Source organism: Ischnura elegans, chromosome 6 (assembly GCF_921293095.1).
Source record: "Ischnura elegans chromosome 6, ioIscEleg1.1, whole genome shotgun sequence".
In the NCBI taxonomy this organism is placed as follows: Eukaryota; Metazoa; Arthropoda; class Insecta; order Odonata; family Coenagrionidae; genus Ischnura; species Ischnura elegans.
The window spans coordinates 16,841,058-16,868,227 of NC_060251.1; the positions used below are offsets into that span (position 1 = coordinate 16,841,058).

The 27,170-nt window shown below is 39.4% G+C and overlaps 1 protein-coding gene across 1 annotated transcript in view; it reads left to right on the forward strand.

Moving 5' to 3' along the window:
- LOC124160493 overlaps positions 1-27,170 on the forward strand; it is a 178,806-nt gene that overhangs the window by 43,749 nt on the left and 107,887 nt on the right. Inside the window, exon 3 of the mRNA XM_046536350.1 lies at positions 5,799-5,849. Within this exon, the coding sequence (XP_046392306.1) occupies positions 5,799-5,849 (51 nt within the window). The remainder of the gene's footprint in view (positions 1-5,798; positions 5,850-27,170) is intronic.

The window sequence follows — 27,170 nt, forward strand, 5'->3', positions numbered from 1 at the left end:
CGCTTAATTTCAGTCATGTGAAATATTGTTCCCTGTGGCGTAACGAGGAACATGCTTTGGGGCGTAATCACCCCTCCTCCTCAGGGCAGCGGGAAATTTAAAAAACAAACTGACATGTCTGGAAATACATTTTACACTATTTGGGCTTATAATTTGGGTTTCAATCGAAATTCTACGTAATAAAAATCATCCCACCAGGGAAAAAAATCTCAAAATACTCTAAAATTTACTCTAAATATCTACTCTAAAAATCTCTAAATACTCTTAAATTTTCTGAGGCTTTGGGGGGGGCGCATTATCCTCCCATCCCCCCATAGTTACGCTACTGATTGTGCACGTTACACAGGGTGGAGAAAAATTGTACCAAGAAATTTTAATCTTGGATAGATGATGTCTTTATGGACCAAATTTGCTAATGATGTTTAGGTCGTATCATTTTCAAACGATAAAAACTTTGAGCCAAACGCTCCGATTGGCCGCGAATTTGCTCTGTTGCCAGATGATCTGAATAACACATAACTTCGTATGCTTTGCCTGCCGATGCATCCTTGGCATCCGGAAACAGGGAAAACCCGCAGACAAATAGCGCTGGGTTTTTTGTAGTTTAAAATGCACCTGCGTTTTTTACCCAAAAGTCATTGGAAATTTTGGTTCCTACTAACACCAGCTATCCAGGGTTAAAAATTCGTGAGAAAAATTTCTCCACCCTGTACATTTGGAGAATAGCACTCACTTTGAGGTGTGGTGCGAGATCAAGGTGCTCACACAAATAACGGGGAGTCAACGTTCGACGCTAAGCCCCCCCCCCCCCCCCGCCCCCTCCCTGACTCGTCTCCATGGAGAAGGGAAAATAAATTGTCGCTCGCTATCCTTCCCGCATATACGCCCTTCTCTCCTTCAAAGTGCTCACACTCGAACCTAATCAATTCACGCTCATTCGTCTTCTTATGTTCTCTTCCCCTCCTCACTCATCAAAGTTCATCCCCCTCTCAGCGAGCCACACCCTTCATAGTCTTTCTATTATCCTTTATCGCATTCCGTGTAATGTTTCAGTGACAATTGCAAAAAAATCGATATTATCAAATTTATGGCTGGTGGTGTTTTCTTGGAATTTCTTTCCTTCGTCATCATCATCAATAGTAACCATCCAAAGATTGGTTTAAGAAATCTCTGAGTCACTTCAACAATCAAATAGCCTACTTTAATCTTACCTGTTTCATCATGATCATTGGACAACAATCCTAAGATTGGTTTGACGCAGCTCTCCACTTCTCTCTCCTATCCGCTAACCTTTTCATAGCGACGTATTTCTTCTCTCCTTAAAACCTGTCCTATGAGACTCATTCGGGTCCGTCCCTTGCCCTTTTTCCCTTCCACATGTCCTGTAACGAATGTTTTCATCAGGCTTCAATTAAAAATTGTCACAAATATAGACAACTTTTTGCTCTTCACTTTTTTTTTAATTTCTCAGACCAAATTTTATCTTTTCTGATCAGTTTTTTCAAATGGTGATAAACGAGTCTATTCTCTTTTTATGTCTCACTCACGTCTCGAGTTGGAGTTGACTAGTCTCCTCCCTTCCGCCTCATAACCCTCCGCAGAGCGCCAATAACGAAATTTTGACGAGCCTCCAAATCCACATTCATCCCACTCCCTTCTCTTCCCACCATTCTCCCTCTCCTGCACCCGCCCCTCCCTCCAGTCCCCTCCTTCCCCCTCCCCTTTTCTCATCCCCTCCACTTCCCTCCCACACCTTTCTCCCATCGCCTCTTGGGTGCACACGCAAGTTACAACTTCATTCTCGTGAAATGCTTCAAAGGTTGCAATGCCCGGTTGCAAGCTAACTTCTTTGAAGTAAATTGCATTCATGATTAGATTAATTGTGGTAGGGCACTGCTCTCTGACTCATGTGTATCCCTTTAGTGAAGATAAGTCTAATGCGATGATTGTAGATACCCGTTAAGTATTCGACGTATCCTCATAGAATGTGATAAGTACCTACCGCGACGCGCGGTGAGGGATTAGTCTTGAGGGAGACCTAGAATCCCTTTATGGGGACCACCCTACCAATTTAATTAATACCCTTCGGTTCCTCAAGGAAATAAGTATTTTTAATAAAATTCAAGTTTACTCATCCATTTTAGGAGGTCAAAATGTACAGTGGCTATCTTTTTATTCTGTATCCATTGTAATATTGTAATCTAATGATATATCGTGGTGCGAAATGAGGTAGCCGTCGACGCACCCTAAATCACAATACTACCACTACTACTAGATTAATTGAACTTTTCCACCAAAAGATGCCTCCTCAATATATCACTTAAACCTTTTATTTTTAGCGATCGTAATGATAACCGTATTAAAAAAGTTGTTTATTTTTTAAGTATCTGGGGAGGAGAGTACGTGCTCCAATGCCCCCCCTAAATCCGCCTATGACTGCAAGGGTTAATTAAAAAATATATCACAACGCCCTCGTTTGTTAGTCTTTTAATTGAGTACAACGTGTTTCAACGCTACCTTGTCATCCTGATGATAACGAAGTAGCGTTGAAATGCGTTTTACTCACTCAAAAGAGTAAGTGGGCATCGCAAAATCTATCGTATATTTATCCTCCATGATGACATGCTCCACAACAGCTCGTCTGACACCGTTGAATCTATTTGTGTACTGAAGTTTGCTATTGCAGTTTTGCAGAAGAATAAAAGATGGCATCCACTCCATGCTAATTATTTCTATGAATGCCGAAATGAATAAAATGAAGTTGCGTCGATGATTTATTGTTTATTTCTGATTTTTCTTTATTGCTATTTTTTCTTTATAACGTGGCCCAACTTGCAATTTTCTCTGTGTTGCAAGGTGTGGTCGTCTTTAGCGATTTCATTCAATTGGGTCGAGAAAATGATAAATATGCTATGTTAAATATATAATGCTTGATGTGGATTCTCTCTTTGGTCGGCTATGCGGATATCATAATCAGGAAAGATTGGAATAAGGATAGAAGCGTTTGATATGTGAGTTAGGGAGATTATGTCAAATATCAGGATAAATGAGGAAATTTGGAATGAGGGGGTACTGAGGAGGTTAAATTTAGGAAGTTAGATCTTAAACGAAGGAGGAAGATTTGAAAAAATGGAAAACGATTGTATACTTTATCTCTGACACATTTTCGAGGAAATTCATGGAATAGATGTATTCAACGGTGTTCGGCGATGTTTTACTAAGTTTGCTCTTCATTTATCATTTCATGGAATAGATGGAGTTTAGTAAAAAAAAAGGCTTGTTCGTAAGAAATATACGATGATTAGAAACCAGAAGACTGTAATCCATTATGTTATTTTGCACTTTGATAAGTTATCTTGGGGTATCTGCAACGTATAGACCCAAAGTTATATGAAATACGTTGGATAATTTTAATGTGCTGATACATTATCTAGTGCTTAATGTATTCATTCATATTTATATTTTACGTAAGTTCGAATCACACATTCCAAATCTCTCTGTAACATTCATGTTTACCACCTATAAGCGTCTACCATATTGCACTGTAGGTTTTATGACTTCATGGCTTAAAAAATTAACAAATATCTTCTGAAAATCGTGGAATATTCATATTCCCTTTGCATTTTAAATTTTTAGCGAAAATATGACTGCTAAAATATAAACTCCTGGTTCTAAAGTTGAAAAAATTAAATTATTCTTGCTTACATTGATATATGGTTCTATATTCCAACACTTTTCTTTCGCATCGGCGTCCATTGATGAATTTCTAGCTAAGGGCAACTACTATCGAAAATCACCAATTGAAAGAATGACAATAATTTTTATTCCACTGTATCAATATTAACCGGTGACGTGTGGTCTGAGAGACTGCCGCATTTCTAAAATTATGAACATTTTAAAAATTGCTATTTCAAAATATCTATTATCCTCGTGAGCGTCATAGTTTTGTATAAGAAGGACATATCACTCTGAAAATTTAACGTTCTTATTATTTATTCCTGAAAATTCGCAACTGAATTTTAGTAGCGGTCTGTGAGACCTCATGTCACTAAATTGGAAAAACCAATAAACGTAATGCTGGTGGAAATAATTCAAAAAGGTTTTAAAAACAAATTCCTAGTGGTTTTTCAAGAATAATAGTAATAATTAATTAATTGTAAGGAAGCATTTTTAGTTGCATAACGTGGATAATTAAGTAATTAATTAAAAAAGTACGATAATAATAACAACTCAAGTGTTTTTGATATCAGTTTTTTGATCGTGTTTCAAATAGCAATTTTTACTGAAAAAGTTGGTTCGTATTGGGAATGCATTACATAAAATATAAGTTTTATAATAGTTGAGAAGTCAAAGAAACATTAAAATAAGCAATAAAATGACTTTAAAATGTTTTATGCATTTTTGTTTTATTGCGGATTCCAAGACCGTACGTCACTGGTATTGTAACAAGACTTTTACGTCAGTGGTTAAGGGGTAAAATTTATATTTGTATAATTTCATCAGCTTTTAAAGGGGGAATGTCGGTACACGCAGAGGGTATTACACGATAGCGTGGTACCACGCTACCCTGACCTGTGATTAAAGATCATTATGACTGCTCACATCCTTGCGCAGGTCTATCATGATATTCGGAATATAAAGGTTTTCAACTGCACAGTGCGGAATCCCTTCCGGTGTGTGCGATGACGTCATCGTCAGCTCCTCCATCACCTTCTTCTTCTCCACTATATATTCCACAACTGCTTACACCACCGCTTCTCCTCCTCCTCAACTCATATTCTCCCGCCAGAAAGGAGCGAGGGAGGGGGAGGGGGTGGGTGCTAACTCCCCCCCCCCCTTCCCCCGTCCACTTTGGGCTCCCCCCCCCCCCCAAGTCCCCCCCCCATCCCCAATCTTTCTCCTTTTCTCGCTCCTTCTCCCGACACTCTCAGTCCGCGCTCCTGTCTCTCGCGGTTCGCTTTACTCACCCGACTCTCTCCTCCTTCCTTTTACACTTTACGTTCCTTCCTTCCTTCCTTCCCCACGTTCGAGTTCGACCGCGACGCGCCCGTATTTCGATATATACTCGAGTGAGTGCAGAGGAGGTGGGAGTGAGTCTAGTCCACTCATCTGATCAACGTGCGCTCTCCGTCGACAAGTTACAAGTTTTGGAAGTTTTCTCGCCGTCCATCCACTGTGTCGCTCCGGATTTTTGGTGCTAAATCCCTTCATCCACGAAGCCTTAAGAATTGCCCGTCTCGGAAACGTGGACCAGTTTCGTGAACAAGATCTAGATCCTCCAAGTTTCTCTTTTCACCTGAGACGTCAATGTTTAACGTATTCGCCATATCCTGTTTATTGCCTATTCAACCGTGTATCTGCTAACTGTCTCGGAAACGTGGATCCGTCCTCGTGATCGTACCTCAAGTTGTTCCTTTCCTTTAAATATCTCTCCATCCATCTGTGACGTCATTGTTGGATCCAGTCCTCACATCCTATCTATCGTTTGTCAACCGTGTCCCTGTCCGAGGTCTCGGAAACGTGGTTCCGTCTTTATAACCCTTGCCTAGTTCTTTTCCTTGACCATCATCAAATCTTGTGACATCCGTGTTAGTTAGTCCTCTCCGTGCCCCTACCTTCAGCCCATCCCTCCCTTCCACCTGTGTCGTCTCGGAAACTTGGACCTTGCTCACAGCTGTGCTCATCGTTTATGCTCTCTTCTCTCCCGCGTCGCCGCTCCGCGTCGAATCTTCGCCTTCGCATCGAATCTTCGCCGGCCGGCCGCCCTCCCGCATACCGCATCGCCATGCCCGTCGCAGGTTCCATCGCTCTGGCGCCTACCTTCAAAGCCACCGCGGTCCGACCGCCAGGTAAGGCGCCTTGACGCCGAGAGATGCTCCTATGGCCTGTCGGAGCCTCCTGCCTGACGCTGTCTGTGTGATTGTTTAACACTGTGTGCAGTTACTAATCGGCTTGTTTCGCGGCACGATCAGCCTAAACGATTGTCCATCCATGGGGACATGCGTTGTCAATACAGGCATTGACATTTATTTCGATATAGATGTAGTGATAAGTCGATATTCAGTGGTCACAGCGTGGGCGTACCCAGCTTGGGGCGGGGGGGGGGGGGGGGGGCAGCTGCCACCCTATCCCCCCCCAGAAGCAAAAATCGTAAAGGTCGTCTTTAAGCAAAATCAGTAAAGAATTAAAACGAAAGTACTAAAAAAAATTCTTTCAACCCACGAAAAATGATATATATTAGTATAAGAAATGTAACTAAAATAAAACTATTTTTTCAAGGAATTAATCTCATAAATCCCATGGCTTGCTACCCCATAGACCATGGCTTGCCGCCTTCCCCTAGTTATGATCCTGGGTACGCCCTTAGGTCACAGTGATGTCAATGTCGATAGTCAAACACTTAATATCATCTAGGCGATCGACTAGATCTGAGACGATTCATTTAAAAGCCAACCTTTTATTTTAGACCATTGGTTTGATTTCATTCAGATGGCCATTAGGCATGAATTCAAGCATTCCATAGTGAATTAGATTTCTGGGTTCCATCCGCGTTGTCATTTTGATGGTTTGGTTTGAGGGTTGGTTTGAGGTTTCGCGTACTGTGCTTAAGGCGTCCTCAGGCCAGTTTTTAGACCAGATCTTCAGCATGGCCAGAGGACACCTACAGCATCGTTGGTGCAACCTCGCCATCAAAATGGCAGCGCGGATGTAATCCAGAAATCTACCCTATTGCGAACATGAACACCGCGAAAACTTACATCAGAAAAAATTCATGATGAAATCATATGGGTTTTCTACATAGTTATCGCTGAGGTCGACGTTTAGGCATGCACCTCAACCGTCATCTTCAGAGATCCGTCGTCTTTAATTCATTGTAGGAATCAGCGCAGGTAGCTGTCGAAATGTTGCTTATAAATAAGCTGTCCTGATGGAATATATTAGGAGGATTTATCTGTATTGTCCACAGGGAAATCGTAACAATGTATTCGATGGATATCTTAAACTATTGACTAGTTATATCAAGGGAAATTCGATGGCAGGAGCCGTCAATGGGACAGTGTCGAGTGTTGATGCCGCCTTTTTTCGAAGCACCCTATTTTTGCCTCCTCTATGACTCACATTGCACGATCTCACTCATCCCTTGTCACTCATCACGTGTCCCTTTGGCATGGACCCTGTTGTTTGTTTCCTTGGCTACTGACCGCTCGAATAAGTGACGAGATCGACAAACCAGTTCGTTGTCTCAGCGGAGAGTCCCCGTGCGCTTGTGTGTTTATGTTGTGTTTGTTGCGAAGGCCTCAGATCATGTAAACAGTAGATGTATTGCTTAGGATACGTATGGGTCCCCATATCGATGGCTAAGTTCGAACAACACGAATCTCAAAAATAGCAACTTTTCAGGGCAGCAAAAAACGACTGATTTTTTTTACTCGTACACTGAAATTTAAAACCAAAAGTTCATAAAACTGAAAAAGAAGCATTCATTTTCAAACAAATAGTTGTTTTTCGATTGTATTTTATTGTTTTAAATGTTATTACACTGTTTAAGATACCTTTCCCAAACCGGTCCAATTTGAGATACGTGTTGTTATAACTTTACCGTTGATATGCATTTGTCTTGGATCACAAGCGTCACTCGTTGGCAGCGTCCCTCAGGCGCTGATTGAGATTTTACTTCGCAAACACATCAATCTCTTTCGACTGGTATTATTTTTTCCTCCTTGAGTGGGAATTATATCTTAAAACCTTATCGCTATCACATTTAGGATTTATTGAATACATCAATTTTACATTACCCTCTATCTTAAATGTGAAAAATGTACTTCAGTACTTTTATGGGGGTAATATTTTATTCTTGAGATAAGCATGCTTTTTGAAAAGGGTTTTCTTAAAGTATTCTGAAAATTTTATGATCCGATTTCAAGAGTGTAAGTTTAGAACGAGTTATACGCCGGGAATAAAGACTTATTTTTCTGCTAATGACATATCCACGTCGAGTTTAAGTTTTTATGAACCAATAGCCGCTCTTCTCATGTTTTCAACTCTGTAGTTCCGCCAAGATTAAATGTTGATTCGCCATCCCCGACGATGGGAGCCGGCTCGATTCCCGAAACGTCTGCTGCAATGTAAACAATTACTCGGTGGGGAACCAAACTACTAGCCTTCCTAGACGCCGTTGAAACATGTGAAAATATATCGTTTAATTCATACACCTAAAGCATATAAATCCACGCTGTCGCGGAATATACTCAGCAATCAATATTGATGTAAAATTGGGAATGGAACTAATCGAATGGATTTTATAAAATATTCCCTTAACTTAATAAGAAATGGCGTTTCAATTATATTCAAGGTGCGAGGTGTAAACATGAAACATGTTTAAAAGTCTTCCGTGTCATTCTTAGTGGTCAGGGTTGATCGTATACAATCGTATAAGGCTTGATTTGGAGGAAATGTGGTAGATCCATGATAAAATATAAAATATAAATGATTATTTACACACTTTAATATAAAACTTCGCTACCGACCATGGCTTCGACATTCGATGTCATTTTTAAGATGGTTTTGAATGAAACTGGCAAATAATTTTTAAACCATGGTCGGTATTGGAGTTTTATATTAAAATGTGGAAATCATCGTTTGTGTTTTATATTTTGTCATGGTCAGGGTAGACGTTTGGCACAAATGCTGAGCTGTACTTAGGTAGGGAGGTATCTGTTTACGCGCGTCTGATGTGAGGCGAAGGTGGCGATACACCAGTTGCACATCGCCCGGTGGTCCATTCGATCCCTCTCTCCATCGGAGGACTGGTAGGGGGTTGTTTTGGGGATGGGGCTGAGCAGATGCGCTCAGAGTGAAAGGGTAAACAGATACGCCACCCCACGGTGACGTCGAGAACCGCTGGGTTGTCACGTGTTTCATTGATGAAACGGTTAGGGGTGAATTTGGACGTAGAATAATGTAAAGCCTCCGTCACAGCATAGCAAGTAGTCAGAACTTGACCAACTATAAACCAGACTAATTAGTAAAATATCACACCAATCGCGGATTGATCGCGGAATGGATTTCAAAAGGCATTAGATGATTCACAAGACTGCCGATAAATATTCCTATTTTCTATCCGGTAGTGACAGAATGGCAATTTTCCTACGTGGACTTTTCCTTCACCAGTTGATAATGGTAAAATTGCACGACATCTGCCAAAAACTGTAAAAGTATGATAATATCTTCCTTTCCACAGTTAATTTTTCAGAAAAACTCGAGCTTTTCTCAATTAATGGCAACTCATAGTTATCCCTGTTTGCTTTAAGGTGTTGCGAGTCGGTAAAGGCTATTTTCTACTATTCATTTCTATATTTATCCAAAAGTTTAGTTAAGTTATTGTGAAATAGTCATGAGGAAGTCAGATATAGATGCGTATTTATCAGAGTAATTAATTTTTATCGATTTTTGTCGAATTCCGATCGATTTTAATTTATTGCCTATGTAAGAAAATCCTTTTTACGCGTGGCACCTTGAATTTGATTCGGAGAACCTGGGTGGAAAACATATGGTGGTTTCATAAGTTCAAGTGATTGGAATAAAATCCGCCTATCTATACCATTTAGGTGAACTGGTAATATTGGCCTAATTAACCTTAATTTATGAATTGTGATCTGTAACAAGAGTTGTGTGTGGTTTTCATTAATTTTTGTTTAATTTTGAATGATTTTTAGATGTTTTTAAGTACATTTTGTGAGTTGAGAATTGAATTTCTGGAGAAATGGAGAATCTAGGATTTTTAGGAGATGGCCATTAGGGTGTCCCAAAAAAATCGAAGTCGTTTTTTTGGAACGCATACCCTCTTAATTTATTTATACGACGTCAAAACAATTGTAAATAAAATTTTATATACGTAGGACCTCGGAAACCCGTGCCGACTTATGTTGAAACATGTCTGTATTTGCGAAGGAAGGCGCCGCGGAAAACCTTCCATATGATAACCCTATGGTGACTGATGCAGCAGTTTTACCTGAATATAAATTTTTTTAAGAAATGGGAAACTAATATATGATGTTTGAACTAGGTCTGGTGACTGGTATGATCGCTGGTTTTTTTTATAACCAAGAAATACAAAGTATGCCGCGCGGGCGGCGCGCCCAACGAAGGGTCCCACCGCAAGAAACGCACCAAAACCAAACACCTCAAGTTTGAACGCCCGAATGGAACTGACAATGAAATGGTAAGCACACAATTACTGCCACAATGTGCACAAGTTAGACGAAGTACAAATGGCTAGACTCACAGGTAGCGCACCCTACAGTTTTTTTGATAACCATGAAATACGAAGTATGTCGCACGGAGTGCGGCGGCGCGTCCACCGGTTAATGCGAATTTAGCGAAAAATGCACCACATTGTACAATTGTACATTGTACAAGGTGTGTAAATAAAGTAATTAGACTGACAGCTTAGTGTTAGATCGGGCAATACTGGTGACGCGGGACTTGGAGGGGAGGCAGGTGAACATGTGATACGCTATCAGTGCGAGCTGGAACTCGCTAGAGTCACGTTGGTTGTCCGTAGTGATTGTTTAGTGAAGCAGGTTTTGCTTGTGCGTTGTGAAAGCGTGTTAACGCGTCGATGTGTTTGTGATCACTTAATATTTTGTAAGTAAAAGTATTGTTTTCAATCAGTGAAGAATGAACATGTCAGTGGAATTACGTAGTTCTGGAATTACGTAGTTCTAAAAAGGGTATATTTTTAATAGGGTGCGTAAAGCATCAAATAAAAGGTTCAAAACTGCCCTCTAATGAACAAGTTCTGGCAGTTTTATTTTATAATATCCGTGAAGTGACTTTAACTGTCAATGAAAGTGCAAATCTCACTATTCGCGAATGTATTATCTTTTGGGAAAAGGCGCGTATACCTACCAAATCTTTCCCTAATTGTGTGAAGAAACTAGTGAACCTATATCAATTTTGAAGGGAGTTACAAACAAATGCACAAAAAATCCAAAGCGTATTTAAGCAGCGCCGACAAGAGTTTGTCAACAACTTAGATAATTTGTTTGACATTGCACACGCCGATGCGCTTCAATTAATAAAAATAGATGAAGATAGAATCTTCTTACAGCGACAGAGAGAGCCAGGTCGGCCTGGTCACTTATCTGGAGTGGACAAAAAACTGGCTTATAAAGAGGAAAGGGCGCGCCTCACAACTATTGAAGAAGAAAAGCGACGTGCTACATATTTTTCCACCTCAACTCCTTCAACATCATCTTATGAACCGTTACAAAGCGACTCATCTTCTGATTCTAATGAAAATGACATGCATTTAAAAGAAGATTTTCCAACTCTGATCCAGAACACACAACCCGGAACCAGTAAAACAACCAAGCGGAAAAATTTCATTACTCCAAAATTAGTAGCAGCGCTAGATAGGTGTCAGTTCAGCATGAGAGATTCAGAGTTTATTCTTGAAGCTACCATTGAGGCACTTGGATATAATACTGATGAGTTTCCTATAAGTAAGTCCTCGATTCAAAGAATTCGTACGGAAAAACGGAAAGAACGTGCGGAAGCCATAAAAGTTCGTTCTCAAAACGAGGTACCAGATGTTGTGACTGTTTACTGGGATGGCAAACTGTTGCCTGCTTTAGATGCTCGAAAATCAAAAGAAGAACGTCTTCCAATAGTTATTTCATATGCAAATAAAGAACAACTTATTAATGTGCCAAGGTTGGAAAGCTCTTCAGGAAGCGGACAGGCGCAGGCTGTTTGGAACGCGATTGTAGGCTGGAATCTCGAAGATAAAGCGCAAATTCTTTGTTGTGATACTACGGCTTCAAATACGGGTCATATCAATGGTGCCTGTGTGCTTCTTGAACAAAAACTTATTAGAAATATGCTTATTTTTGGTTGCCGCCATCACGTGTATGAATTGGTGTTAAAAAGCGTGTTCGAAGTAAAAATCAGTCAAGTGACAGCAAATCCCGACATTCCACTCTTCAAAAAGTTCCGAGATAACTGGAATGGTGCCGATCCAGATAAAGCACAGTGCTATAAAGAAAAGCTCGCATTGCACCTGACTGTTTCCGAAATTGACAATCTCCTTGAGTTTTACCGAACTGAACTGACCAAAGAAATAGTCAGAGATGACTATCGAGAGTTGATAGAGCTTTCTGTGATATTTTTAGGCGGAGATACACAGAGAAAATTTAAAATTCGACCTCCAGGTGCCATGCACCAAGCTCGATGGATGGCGAGAGCAATTTATTCCCTAAAAATATCATTACTAAGTGATCAATTCAAAATTACGATCAAGGATAAGACAGCGCTGTTAGACGTTTGCCTGTTCATAGTGACATCCTATGTTAAGCCATGGCTCCAATGTATTTTGGCAGTAAAAGCACCTTACCAAGATTTGTGCTTTTTGAAGTCAATGAAGGCTTACGAAAAAATTGATAAAAGCATCTCAAAAGCAGCTTTACAGAAGATAATCCAGCATTTATGGTACTTGACTGATGAAATTTCTGTCTTGTCACTGTTTGACAATGATGTGGATCAAGAAACTAAAGGCAAAATGGTTGAAAATTTTCACCAAAGAGAATTTATCAACTCATGGCAAACGTTACATCCCATCTAAGGAAGAACTTTGCGGTCCATTGTATGGTAAGTTAAATAAGTAAATATAGAAGTTGTTTCTTTAGTTTTCTGTTTAGATCACAATTTTGTGAACTGACTTTCTCTTGTTATATTTCAGAGAAAAACATCTACGACTTCATTTCAGGCAGAAGCAAGTCATTGTTCGATCGCCTCAAAATTGATGACAGTTTTCTCCACGAATGTCCTGCTACGTGGTCAAGTAATGCTTCGTTTCAAGAAGCCAGAAAAAAGGTTTCAACGCTGAGGGCAGTCAACGATGCAGCTGAAAGAGCGGTCAAGTTGATCCAAGACTTTCACGGTGTAATCACGGTGGAGGAGGAATAAAAGCAATTTTTGTTACGTTGCGTACAAGAACACCGGAAGATTTATCCTGACTGCAAAAAGCAAACTTTAAAAAGGAAATTTAAAGAGTAATTTTATTTACTTGTCAAACAGTAAACACGATTTGGGCATATTGTTGTTTTATTTAATAAGTAAGCATTAATTCCTGGAACTCTTCCATTCTAACCCAGGACAAATTTTCATTTTTCATGTTTGGGATCAAGTCGGCACGTGTTATCATAATTTAATCGCAATAATATTTATTATGTGAGTTTTTTAGGCCAAACAGAAAAAAAACAGAGGGTATGCGTATTTGATTTCGCGAAAAAAAAATTTTCCATTATGTCTTGGGACACCCTAATGGCCATCATCGTATTTTTTCACTGAAAAATCCCTTTTTCTCTAATTAATTAACACATATCATTCCACTTTCGTCTACAGTTCTTTATTGTACATTTCAGGCGCATGGTGTTTTCTAACAAAATCGTAAAATATTGAAGTTATCATTTTTACGTCTACTTGTTATTGAAATACATGCTTACCTTAAGATTGTGTTCCGTATCGGTTATGCGTCGTCCTTCTGATAAATAGGACGGTATTTTAAGTCTTGGACGTGGTGTGCCTCACTACAAATTTTATAGAGTAAATACATGCAGAAGCGCTCAGGATGTCTGCGCAGTAACTATTAACTAAGACCAATATTAAAACCCCAATTTCAGTAATACGATTATAAATGAGAAGAGTTCGCAAACGAATGGCTGATTAATATATTCGGACAACAGGGCTATATTTTACGTAGAAATAACATTTACTTCAGCCAATATTTCAATATCCAACTTCATTGCCGTGGTACTAATATTGAAACCTAGGTCGAAAAAAATGAACCTTGTTATTCCAACTTGGATCCACTCTATCACGCTAAAAAAATTAGATTTTATAAAAACCACTATCCTTCTTTTTGAGCATTAAATTTAAGGGAAATAGAATTCGTCATCGAAATAAACCGGAGGAAAATATATCGTCATAGTTATCCAAACAGACACTCAGTATATATCACGGAATCATGGATCTGGGCATTCCGATATTGGTCCCATACACGGAGGCCGAAAAACGGTAATGTTTATACAGTAAAATTCCTTTTTAACGGTCACGCTTTAAACAAAATCCCGTCTATAACGAGGTGAGTTCCCGGTCCCTTGAGCTTTCTTATGATCGAAAATTTTAATTTTAAATTGGCGATCGGCAAATTACCATTATCATTAGTTTATGCTTCATTGTGTATGGAATAGTATTAAAAACTGCAACTCTTTATACGTGGACACCATTTCGATACATTCTGATGGTTAATTGCTTAAAGGAAGATGATTTAAGGAATATTAGCTGACAATCCTGTGATGCATTGGGCAAAATTCTTTATTATTGATATAACGAAATCCTGTTTATAGCAAAATAGAACGATGTCTGTCTCCTCAAATGCGTTATAACCGGGTTTTACCATATAAAACCTTCGTTTAGTCGTAGTTTACCTGTCAAGTGTATCGCACGAGACCTGTGGAAGGCCCCAAACAGCGTGGTCATTGTGTATATTTCGTTGTTTCGCGCGCGGGAGCCTGTGTAAGACCCCGTCCTGCGGCGTGTTTAACAGCGCTTCCCGCTTGTAGCGGAGGTCTGTCTTAGTGGGTGGCCACGCCCACTTGTTATGGTCAGGCGCCCTGGCCGTGTCGGGTTTGTGTCCGTGTGGTCACAGCGGTTTGCGCTCTCTCGAGTTGCGGCCGGCGCCTCCTTCTCAACACCCTCTGTGCCCTTCAGCCAAAGTGCCGCTATTCATTGTCGATCACATAAAAAAGACACTACGAGCTGCTTAAATATGCTATATTGATATATTTTCAATGCCACCCTCATGATGTTTACTAAATGAAGTCGTATCATATAATGCCGGAGTTCTCGCCTATTTTCCAGTTGTCTACATGCCCACCTTTTCTAAGATAGCCTTGTAAATTGACAGTGTATGATTTGTAAGATAAATGGTACGGGACAGCTCATGATTTTAGACTTGTGTGAAACCTTTTTTTGCGAAAAATTAAAAACTAAACTTTGTTAGGTTCAATAATAGTCCTCCAATACCATTATTGAGGAGTTTAATTTGCAGGATTGTATAGATTTCAACTGAACTAATGATGATCAGGAATTAGAATAAAATAGCAGTACGAAGTAACATTTACCTCACTCTTTCAGTGTAAAAGTGCAAAAAGCCCTTTAGATATATTTTTCCCCTTGCAGTCATATTTTGATGTAAAGATATTTATAAAGTGATGAACGCATCCTTGGATGAGCGTGTGCGAGTTTGGCTATTCCAGTTGATTCCATATATCCATCTCATTTTTTCGTCTTAGCTGCCTTTTCCACTCTTCATATTTCACTTCCGCTACTTTTTTGCATAAACAAAGTTGTTGCTATGATTTCCTATCATACTCCTTCTTTTAAAGGATCGCAGCGCCGCCATTAGATTTTGGTGGAAATAAAAAAAAACTAATCCAATTGTTCAATTTTAAATGAATAGATAGATTATGTGGTATTTTGACACTTTTTTCTTGGGATTCAGACGATTTTAGAGGGGTCGACCATATGATTTTTTGTCGTATTTCGTCTCGTTTACCCCAAACATTTGTATTAGTGAGTGAGTGAGTCAGTGAGTGGTCGGAAATGGGTATAACAGTATACTAGCCGGCCACCTTGCGTTCCTCGGGATGTATAGTACCCGGAGAAGCGGGAAAATTGAAACCCATCGTAATATAACTCACGGTTGACTCAAAATTGAATTAAGACGGTGAGCGGAAGACGCCGAAAAGTGAACAATGGAAAAATAACAATTTCCTTATACCGTGCATGGGGTAAGCTTATTATTAAACTCAGTGGCGTAATCAGGATGGACCCCCCCCCCCCCCCAAAGCCTCGGAGAAATTAAAAAAATATTTAAAATTACTGTCTAGTTTCAACATTTAATAACTGCATCGGCTTAAAGTTAAATTTTTAGTGTCAAAATGATGTAAAATGTATTTCCAGGCATGCCATTTTTCAAAGATTTTCCCGGTTACTTGGGATGGAGTTCACCACCCCTGGCCATCTCATTCTCCTAAAGCATATTCCATGTTACACGACTGATTAAGCTTATTTCTCCACAACATTGACCTTTATGTGTTCGTGCGTGCGTAGACCAAACACGTCGTGTTAACGCATACTTCAGCGATAAGGTTTGCACCGAGAAGATTAATAGATAAGTGTAGTCTCTTTTGAGTTATGTTTTCCTTGTGAACGTGTCAAGAGGTGTGCCAACCCGACAGGATGTTCAATCGCAGAAGTTTCGTGATGTGACGTAACAAATGGTAATGAGAAAACGATGAAAAGGAAGCAATTTAAGCAACCAATAGCAGCACTACGTGGTTTAGGAGCATGATATGCACCCACTTTCTATCTTAGGTCGCAATCCGTGCAGCAGTATGGAAACGTATAGCCGACAAACAAACAGACCCTCTTTTATAGATATAGATGTTTAGATTACACATATTAGCCCTAGGAATATCCCGTGATTAAATTACATCACGGATTACTCTCTGGGTAGTCTCTCCTCGAGTAAGATGCGTTAATTTGGATCCAGCGGGGTATAAATACTGCTTGCGCGATGACCGACTTTCCCCGTCTGTAGAATAAATGGGAAAGAGTGAATCAGCGCTGTCGGGCATAAAAAAAACACACGCTCGACGCGTGAGCATCATGTGGACGGACTCGCCTCGGCGTTGACGATGGTCAGTTACGGCGAATCTCTATCTCCTGGGCGCGAAAAAAAGAATAATAAAAGAGAGGAGACATTCCAGGAGATACCCTAAAGAGAGCGAGGAGTTTGACACTTACCCACAGCGCCGAGAGAGAGAGATTTAAGATGACGCTTCACTCAAACTCCACCTATCCAACTCCCTGATTACTTTATTAGTTTAAAACTGACGCTACCATTTCGAAAGTTACGCACGGAATACAGGCTGAAAAAATTTGTGTCACGAAATTTTAACACTGAATAGCTGATTCCGGTGGAATTACTGATGATGTTTACATGGAAAACGCACCATTTTCAAGCTGCAGAAACTTTAAGCTCCGATTGACCGCGAGTGCCTGTTGCCAGATGTCCTGGACAACTCATGACTTCGAATGCATTGCTTGCCGTAGATCACGATGCATCCAATGCATCCGGCAACAGGGCAAACTTGCGGCCAATCGGAGCAGTTGTCTCAAAGTTTCTGTAGTTTTAAAATGAAAAAGTAGTTCAAAAATGGTGCGTTTTCGATCGAAACATCATCAGTCAATTTGGTTCATACTGGCATCAGCTATCCAGGGTTAACATTTTTGACATGATTTTTATCCACCCTGCAAATACATCAACATACTGACCCGATGCCGAATCGAATCTAGTAAACATTCAAATTGGAAAGCGAAAATAATTTTTTATGATAAATGAAAATACACGGTGTTTAAATACTCAACTGACAATGAGATGAATAATAAGTGGTGAAAATAACTAAATGCATGACACTTGGAAAAACATTTTTTGAAAAATTATCGAGGAAAACCGAAAAATATTGGGAACATAAATTATACACTGAATTCACAAATTCCTTGGATTGTAATCTCGGATAACTTTTCTAGATGAATAGTAATAGGAATTAGTTGATACCTCGAGCAATAACGGACTCTAAAAATACTAGGTCGAAATCAGACTGTGAAGTATCGTACAGAGTTCATCCTAATTTTTAAATATTCTCTGACATGTCAAAGACCAGTGTCGTATGCAGCATGCAATTTCATTGAAGCATTGGCTTCCAGTTTTAATATGAACTTGATTTTCTCTCGAAACCTAGAGGAATAAAATTAGCCGTTCAAGACGTATACCTAATCAAACTATTTTATGCGCTTAATCGAAAAATCACATGGAATACGTATGGTGGAACTCCAATTTCAAAGCCAGAAGCATTCTTCCGTCAGAGTATACCCTCTCTTTCCTACAACGAATTAAATTAGATTTTACGACTTCCATTCACCATTGAGCATTAAGCATCAATGAGCCAGCAGTTTTGAGTCTCACCAAAGCTTTGAATGACTTCATATATAGTGAAAGTTTCTATATAACCTCTGATAGTAGTAATATATCGTTTCTAAGTAACCTCTCCTTTCTTCTTCACGCAAGAAAAGGCTCAAAAACATAAATGGTACAGTTTTTCAAAATTAAGAGCTCATTCATTAAGCGTGACGTAAAAAAGCGGTTACTCCAAATAAGAGCCTGATAATGTGCCCTATAAACCGTACAATTTTATGGAAAATGAAAGTATAAGCTTTGTTTGGTTCACTAATATATATTTTTTAAACCGCTTTTTCAAATACGTATATCAGTGAACGTAGCTTTTTCAAATACATTATCAGTAATCATACATTATCAATATCATAATGCATTATCATTATGAATACAATATCAATAAGAATCCTCCAACAAGTCATCACGCAATGTGAAATTTAAGTTCTGTTGCTAAAGTTAACTTAGTTCCCTTGTAATTTTGCATATCATTCTTATACCTATACTTCGAGACACCAATAAATGTTTTGTTATTTGGAAACAAGGAATATGATGGTCCATTAGATCAGAGATAATTTTTAACGATATTATTATGAAAGAATTAATGTAATGGCCCGGGCTTATTCTGGCCTTTTTGATACCGTTTTTCAAGTTACATAAGAAACTCGATGGATCGCATCTCGAATAGCGTACCCTTCCCAAAATCTTTGAGAATTTAATGTGGACCTTCAACTCTTTCAAAATCATCAACCTTTCTCAAGTTGCTCAATTGTCTTGTAATTGTGTTTTTTCGTTTATTTCAGCCAATTCATCACATTCCTGCAAGGGAATTTTATCAGGCTATTTAAAATTTCATAGATCTTGTATTGTAAACTCGAAGTTATCAATTTCTTCACTGCAAATTGAATCGACTACAATATTTGGAAAATAGAGTTTAAGTTTAAGTAAGTTTATCAAAGTCAACCGAGGAAAGCACCTGAAGTTGTATAAGTGGTATTTTGAGCCAATCGTCAGTAGTTTACTCCCTAGGAAAACCTTTTATATGTGCCTTTCGGATAGAGTGGTAACACCTTGTCCAATTTCTGTTTCAAGGAAACGTTCATAGAGTGTATTTTGTGTTTAAAGTACGGAATAACTGGTGATACTTGTAGTTTGATACTTAGCCGAGTACCGTGTTTGTGTTTTCGTAATCTGGTATCATTTACACCATTGGTAAACATTTAGGGAACGAAAACCAGCCCAGGCCAATGTTTTCTTTTTATTGTATTCTGATTTATTTCTTCTTTGGACAGTAAACATTGCGTTGGGCAATATTTGTCTGAAAAGGAAAATAGAAGGGCCACTATAAGTAATCTTAAGCTGATTTGCACTTTTCGCTTGTACTTTGTTTCCAATTCTTAATCGTATTTGTTTTGATTCGTTGTTCTTATAGTAATGTAATAACAAGAACAGTTGCTTCCCATGAACTCCCTGCACATTATCATAATTTTCTAGGGTTAACTTTCTCTCTTTTAATATTTTCTTTGTCTAAAACTGTTCTTCCTCCTCACTTCTTCTCTCGTATTCAGGATTGATAGAAATATTTGTCATAAGCGATATGAAGGTCTAATTTATTTTTTTAATATACAGCAGTCTATGAAATGAAATTCTAACTCCGCGAGACAATGGTTGAATATTTTATCTATTTCCACTTTTCGATTTATATCTGAGGATGCTTATTCTAGTATCATATCATAAATTCATAAAAGTTCATCTGAATTTTCACAGACTTGCAGCCGTTTATAGTACCTTAGCATAGAAGATACTTGAAAGATTTTCTTGACAATGAATGAGAATTTCTCCTCCGTTTACGCAGCAGGTTGGAAATATATCGTATTTACTCTGTCTTTGGTGTCACTTGCTGAAGATTCCATGTTAAACCCTGATTTTGACACACGGAATCGAAGTTATTGTTGCGATTGACTCTATGTTGAATGATGAAAAATTCTCCTCAATTCCATTAGCAACATTACTTCAGTTTTTATGGATTGTAGAAAAAGTAGCTACGTACATCTCGTAATAAATATCAAATTCGTGGAATTTTTATCGGCAATCATTTCATTTATTCCCCATCATATTCCAAAGCTACGAGGAAATCACTCGCATAGAAATCAGTCTTGGTAAAACTTGAAATGAAATCCCACACATGAATAGGTGAGTTCCCGGTCCCTTTGGCTTACATACGACGCAAATGTCGATGTTATATTGGTGGTCAACAAATTGACATTAACATTGGTTTATACTTCATTTCACATAAAAAATTGTTTAAAAAATTAAATTCATTAGGCGTGAGAACGATTTGAATACATTCTGTGGGACGATGGGTAATTAATACGGATCTGTTGTTTGAATAAAGACGGATTTTGGAATATTAGCAGGAAAGCCTGTCATATTGGACAAAATACTTTATTATGCATATAAATAAATCCCGCGTGTATCTAAGTAGAACAATGGTCCCCTGAAATTCGTCATAAGCGAGTTTTACTCTATTTGCCTGCAATCCTGTAATGAATTGAGCAAAATCCTTTATTATGGATGTAACAGTATCCCATATCTAACAAACTGCAGTAAATCTCGCAGATTACGATTTTCAGGGGCCCATAATTCTATTTCATCGCCCTGCAGAATGTATTCAAATAGTGATAACGCCTAATGAATTGAATTTTTAAATATTATTTCATATATAATGAAGTAAAAAATAATTTTCATGTTGATTTTTTAAGCCTGTGCAATCCTGTGACATTAATTTTACATTGGCGATGATGAGAAATCCCAAACATATGCCGCGAACATATCTTGTCTTACCTCTTTGTCGACGGGATTTCGTTGCAAGCGTGATCTTTGTGAGAGAATTTTGCTGTAGAACGATGGTCCCCTGGAATTCGTCACATGCGAGTTTTGCCGTCTTAATTTATGAGGCGGGAATCGTGTATTTTCATTGAAGTGAGAGATATCCAATGCTTCAGCCCATGGTTTGAAGTGACTACTCTTTGCACTCTTTCAGGCTCCTCGGTTACTTTCCTCTTTCCCTTCCCCTTCCTCCGCCCCTCCCGCCGCTGGAAGTGATGCAATAATGTTTCGCGGGGGTGGAGGTTTTTTTCGAGAGATCCGCCTACGCCCTCCGCCCCCACCCCTCCCCCTCTCCTCCTTCGCCAGCTATGGTCGTGGCAACTTGCCTGGAGGTTCCCCGCTGCTGCGGCGGATGTCTTGAAATAGTCGCCCAGGTCCTAGCGGCCTCATCCCCTTGCACTCTACATCATCAGCCTCTCTCTCTCTTTCTTTCTTCCAACTTTCCTTTTCCTTTCCATCTCCATTCTACATTACTCTCCTTCCCTTCTCCATTTGCTCTTTGCGTCCAGCGCGGCGGGGAATCTTGAGACGGTCCTTCAATGAGGGAATAATTGTCCTAGTATTCATCATCATCATCATTGGTCAACAATCCTTATGGCGGTGAATGATGATGCGCATGAAACACTTCGCCGTGTATAACAGAAAAATTCGCGAATAAACCGTTATGCGCTTGATCATTCAATGAAAATTATAACACATTCGATTTTGGCTCGCATGATCCCGTGAATGATGGCAGTGCAAGTTTAATGATTTCATTCGCATGATCAGTCACAGTCTATTGCGACCTTAACCCTTTGAGTGCCAACAGATTTTCTAGGTACTATGCCAAAAGTGACGAGGCATTTTTGCTGATTTGCAGTAGGTTAGGGAAAAAATTAGGTCTCAAAAACAAGTAAAGGTATATGTTCAGAAACTTTAGGAAATCTTTATTATATGTGGTCTCACCTTTTTATTATACTATTTGACAAATTTTTTGTAATATGAGTTAATTTTTATAATTATAGAAAATAGTCAATATTAAAATAAAATGAATATTGACAGTTGTACGATTAGTTAATTATCAGCATCTAAGAGTGACATTGCATGAGGAGCGCGATAGTGCTCCTGGAACTTTTCGCGAGAGGTAGGCACTCTAAGGGTTAAGATTGGTGTGACGTAGCTCTCCATTCTCCTCTCATATCTGCTAGCCTTTTCATAACGAAATATTTCTTCTCTTTTACATCCTTCATAACCTGTCGTATGTAAAATTCGAGACCATCTCTTGCCCATCTTCCCTTTCACCTGTCCATCTACGATTGTCATCATCAGACTATCATGTCTCATAATGTGGCCAACTAAGCTGTCCCGCCTTCTCCTTAAGGTTTTTAAAAGATGCCTGTTGTCTCTCATTCTTCTTAGCACTTTTTCATTACTTACTCGGTCGATCCATTTTATCTTCATCATTCTTCGGTAGCTTCACATTTCGATTGATTCCACTCTTGACTTCTCTGCTGCTGTCAACATCAAAGCCTCGCTTCCATGGAGAAACATTCCCCATGTGTAGCATCTGATGAATTGTTTCCTTACTTAAATGTTTGTATTCTTAGCTGTAAGAAGAGTCCTCTTGTAATTAGCTCTCTTTGCCTGCGCTATTGTATTGACTATTTCTTTCGTGCTTCACTAAGGACTACATCTCTTTCCTTCTCCATGGCCCCTAACCCGATTGTTGAGCGTATCTAATATGATTTGTTCTATGGGAAAGGAACTCATATACACTGATGAATACTGAAGCTTTTGGAAAACAGATGATTCGTGAATTTTTTTCGGCAAATACGATGGAAGGTTTTCTTAAGTCTGTCGTGCGTTTTTGGCATTTCTTATTCCCTTTTCCATGCCCTCGCGTCCAGTGCGACTGAAGGGAAATGTCGATGGTCCTTTTTGCAAGAAGAAGCTAGTAGAATTGGTCTCACAATTTTAATGTTCGGTGGGAGTCATATGATATTTTGTCTTCCCTACCGAATCATGGGGTGGTTTCTCTCGTACACCGTGGGCCCTGGAGTTTGAAAAAGAATATGATTTTATTCCATCGATCTCCTCCGCCAGCACTATTCAATCATCAATTCCTCCGCGAATTTCACCGCCGTTCACGCGGCATGTTTGATATATTTCACATTTCCACCATTCGCGGCTTTAGCGAAAGTTTGAGGCTCTCAACCGGTTGTGACTTCAAGTACGTCCTTTCACCCTCGCGTTTACATCTTGGATGGACCGCTAGGGCATCACGTACCGAGGGAATTTATTCTCATGGCAACGCATGCAAACATTCTTTTCACTATTCTTTCACCATTCTCTTTCCCTTCCTCTAACCCCATTTTTTTCTCTGTTTATTCCCCCATAGCGCTGCGGGAGAACTGGCATAGTAGGCATGGTTATGCGAATAAAGAGTGAGAGTTCTGAGGGTTGAAAAAAGGAAATTATTAACGCAAATTTTTTTCACTGATTTGGGAGTTTTTTTACGCTAGTGAGTAAATAGTTTTTTCAGTCTTACAAATTGTGATTTTGAGAAAGGATCAATGAATTCATATATGAAATGAATCTTAAAAAATGGACCGCTATAAATGAACTTGTCTGACATCTTCTTTTCTCTAGTACCCTGTATCCCTTCAATGAATTGAAACATTTGATAATTTCGAATGATTTAGGAAACCTTTACATAATTGTCATCTTAATGAATATTTAAAATATTTCCGATTCGATCAAAAATCGATTACTCGAAAAATCAATTTGGCCGATATTTATCCATCACTATCCATATCACGTAATTCTTAACCTACGAATTATTAGCGTTTTGTCTTTTCGGGATGTCACTGGTTCAAATCGAGTACAATGCAATATAGCAACAGTAACTTAATAAGCAATAGCAACAACAAAAAAATGCAATTTAAAGCGGTTGAAATTCAGAGACTTGCAAATGTATTTGAATGCTTGCTCTACCTCAGTGGCGTAACTATGGGGGGGATGAGGAGATAGACCCCCCCCCCCCACAGCCTCAGAAAAATAAAAAAAATATTCCATGCTATTTTATAGTTTTAACATTTAATAACTGCGTCTTCTTAAAATTAAAATTTTAGTTCCAAATTGATGTAAAATTTATTTAATATGGCAACAATTTTCCCGGGCCCAGGGGGAAGGTCGCCACCCTAGGCCATCCCGTCCCCCCCCTTAAAGCATATCCCTATTTACGTCACTGCTCTACCTTGATTTCCTGATTAAACGTATTCTGTCTATGTGCGTGAAATATCAATCAGGGCAAGATATTCAATTAAGTGTCGTTAACAGTTTTCCATCATCTGAGCCTTTTCACTTCCCCGAGTTCGACGTATTTCCGCCGTCATTAGTCCGTGTCGCTCTCTTTCGATGGATCGGAAGTATAAATCACTTACATTCATTGCAGCCGTGGAATCCTGGCGCTCTCGTCATCTCCCCCTCTTTTCATATTCGGAGAGGGTGATTAATGCCAAGAGTATATCCGAGCGTGCAAAATCCACCTCTTTTTTTGCCCAAGTTTAATAGCACGTGCTATTTGATGCGACGTTTCTCAGACAGGTGGGTTCACTTTAAAGACTGGCGCGAACCAACTCCAGTGAGCCGATCCCGTTCTGTAATTTTAGGCGATATTTTTCGCCAGGAGCTTCAAGGGAAGGCAAAAGAAATTTTTATGCCGTGAAAACTGAGATCGTTGAAGTATATGCGTTGGAGGATGTTGCATGAATCGCTTCACCATTTTGACGCTCTTGTTAGAAGTATTGATCATGGTTTTTCTCTCAACTCGACGCGTCATGCAACATCTGCGGTTGGACATCCTGCCGGGTAGGCTCACCTCTTGACACGATCAAAGAGAAAGCATAATGATCCTGTTACGAGACCATCAATTCCAAGTTTCCCACATCCCTGGGTACTATCCTTTCGGAGCAACGCCGGGTGGCCTGCTAGTTACCTTATATTTTTGGGAGAAAATGAATTAAATGAATGACCATAGGATCCAAATTTGTATTCACGTAGAGACCATTTGACAAATTTGAGGTAATATTAACGTATGTAATAATCAGGAAACGTGATTGTGTTTCACTTTGAGCCAATTTTACTTTTATTGACCATTTATCTCAAGCTTGATCTTAGAAAATATTGGAGATATTACCTCAGGATTTTGGATTGGAGAGTGATGGAATCGGAGACTTTATGGCTGCCGTTCTTTTCGCCCGTAAAGAGTCAACGCTTCAGTGACGATGAGATAGCGACCACCCTAAGATGCGTAAGATTGAATGTAAACCCATAGCGAAAGGAGTGGGATTACATTCCTGAATACCTAAGTAAGAGTAGTGAGTCACTCATCGAAACTTTGGAAGTATGCATGGAACTCTTGACCGGTTTGAAACCCAAAAAGTCGTCACTTTAATTTTTAAAAGGGAAAAAACACAATTTACCGTAGAATAATTAAAATCATAAATTAATTTGTTAATTTATTGGCATAATCTGCTTTGTTGTGGTGTATTTGCAGCTTTAAGTATTTTATTTTATCCATTCAGATATTGCGTTCGTTTATACAGTGTGAAAATATTTTTTAAGTGCTTAAACAAAATGTGAAAGTTATGGGAAGATTAAATGTAGTTCATGCTTCAATAGCCTTAGCAATGAATGCCAAACCACTGCTTCCAAGTATATAAGAATCGCACCATTGGGCGTTGCCTTTCTCAAAACAATTTTACTTATAACGCCTAAATATGTCAATTATTTCATATTTATCGCATTGCAAACCGTCATGCGTTATGAAAGGTGTTACTATCCGTCCGCTTTTGGTGTTTTTGCGCTAATTGCAATGCGAAAAAAAATCCGCTAGTCTTTGAGTTGAAGGTAATGTTTCTTGAGGATTTTTGTGCTTCGTAAAGAAGACGATGGTTGTGTGGGGTTGGCGACTATTTGGCAATGGTAAATTTTTGGTTCAATGCTGGTAACTCTTACGAAAATATCAAGAGCATATTTAGGTACCGCTTATTTAATGGGATATTTCCACCGCAATGTAAGGTAATGGGCATAACTTTCCTGTAGCTTGAAAATTAATATTTTCTCACTTAAAAATGAATGTATTGAAGCAAAATTGGTTCATTAACTCTGAATGATTCTTCTCTATGGCGCCGAACTTATTAGCGATTTATTAGAATAATTTTCAATCTTGAATGGCGTTGTATGTACCTAGTGCTGTTTTGCCTGTTTCGAAGCCTGCCGCATGAACGTCGGTGAAATATACATGACTTGACATGAGAAAAAACCAGGATTGGGAATCGAACCACGAACCATTGGACTTTTCGGGCCACTGCGAAGACCACTATGCTGTTCAGGTTTCTTATTTCCCATGGCAATGGTATCAAGGCTCTGGGTACTAGATGTTTGGCCCTTCCGGACCATCAAGGATAGCAAAGGACCTCCTTGAAGCCACAACCGATTGAGAGTCTCAAACCTACGCTAAAGCCCTGCATGGCAGAAAAGTGTAAAATTTCGAAGCCTGCCGTGGTGAAACGGTGGTGAAATATACAAAAGTTGCCATTAGAAAAAATTTTTATCTCATGAACAGCCGTATAGTAGTTGTGATGTCTCCATGCTTCTGGGTTTCACCGCGTGGATTTTCTTTGCGACGACAGTTTCTCTGGTATTCCAACCGGCGTTTTCAGGTCGATGTCGGGATTCAATTATTGGTCGTTTGCAAAAAAAACAATCGTCGCAAATAAAACCCACGCGGTGAAATCCAGAAGCATGAAGACATCATCTAGACAACGCCGCGGCAAACTACGCATCAACATATAGTAGTTGTCTTGTTAGTTGACGGATTTATATTCGGTGGAATTTTAGCAGCTCATGTACACTTGCGGGTGACTCCGTAAAGGCATGCCGCCGTCGGATACCCCACGGTCGTTCCTGAATAACGTTCGCGATGAGTCGCAGGAGGGCGCTGCGCCAAGGCAGTTGGAGCCGGTGGTGACTGCATGGTACGTTAAGCGGAGCGACTCCTCGTGGAAACCTTTGCTTTGAGGCGGACTGCGCGTCCTAAGGTACAAAAGGACACGGCCGTCTGCTTCCTTTCTAACCATTAACATCCCTATAATGACTCTCCCCATTTCGTCTTTCATCTCCAGCCCAACGATGACGCTAGTACCAGCTGAATTCG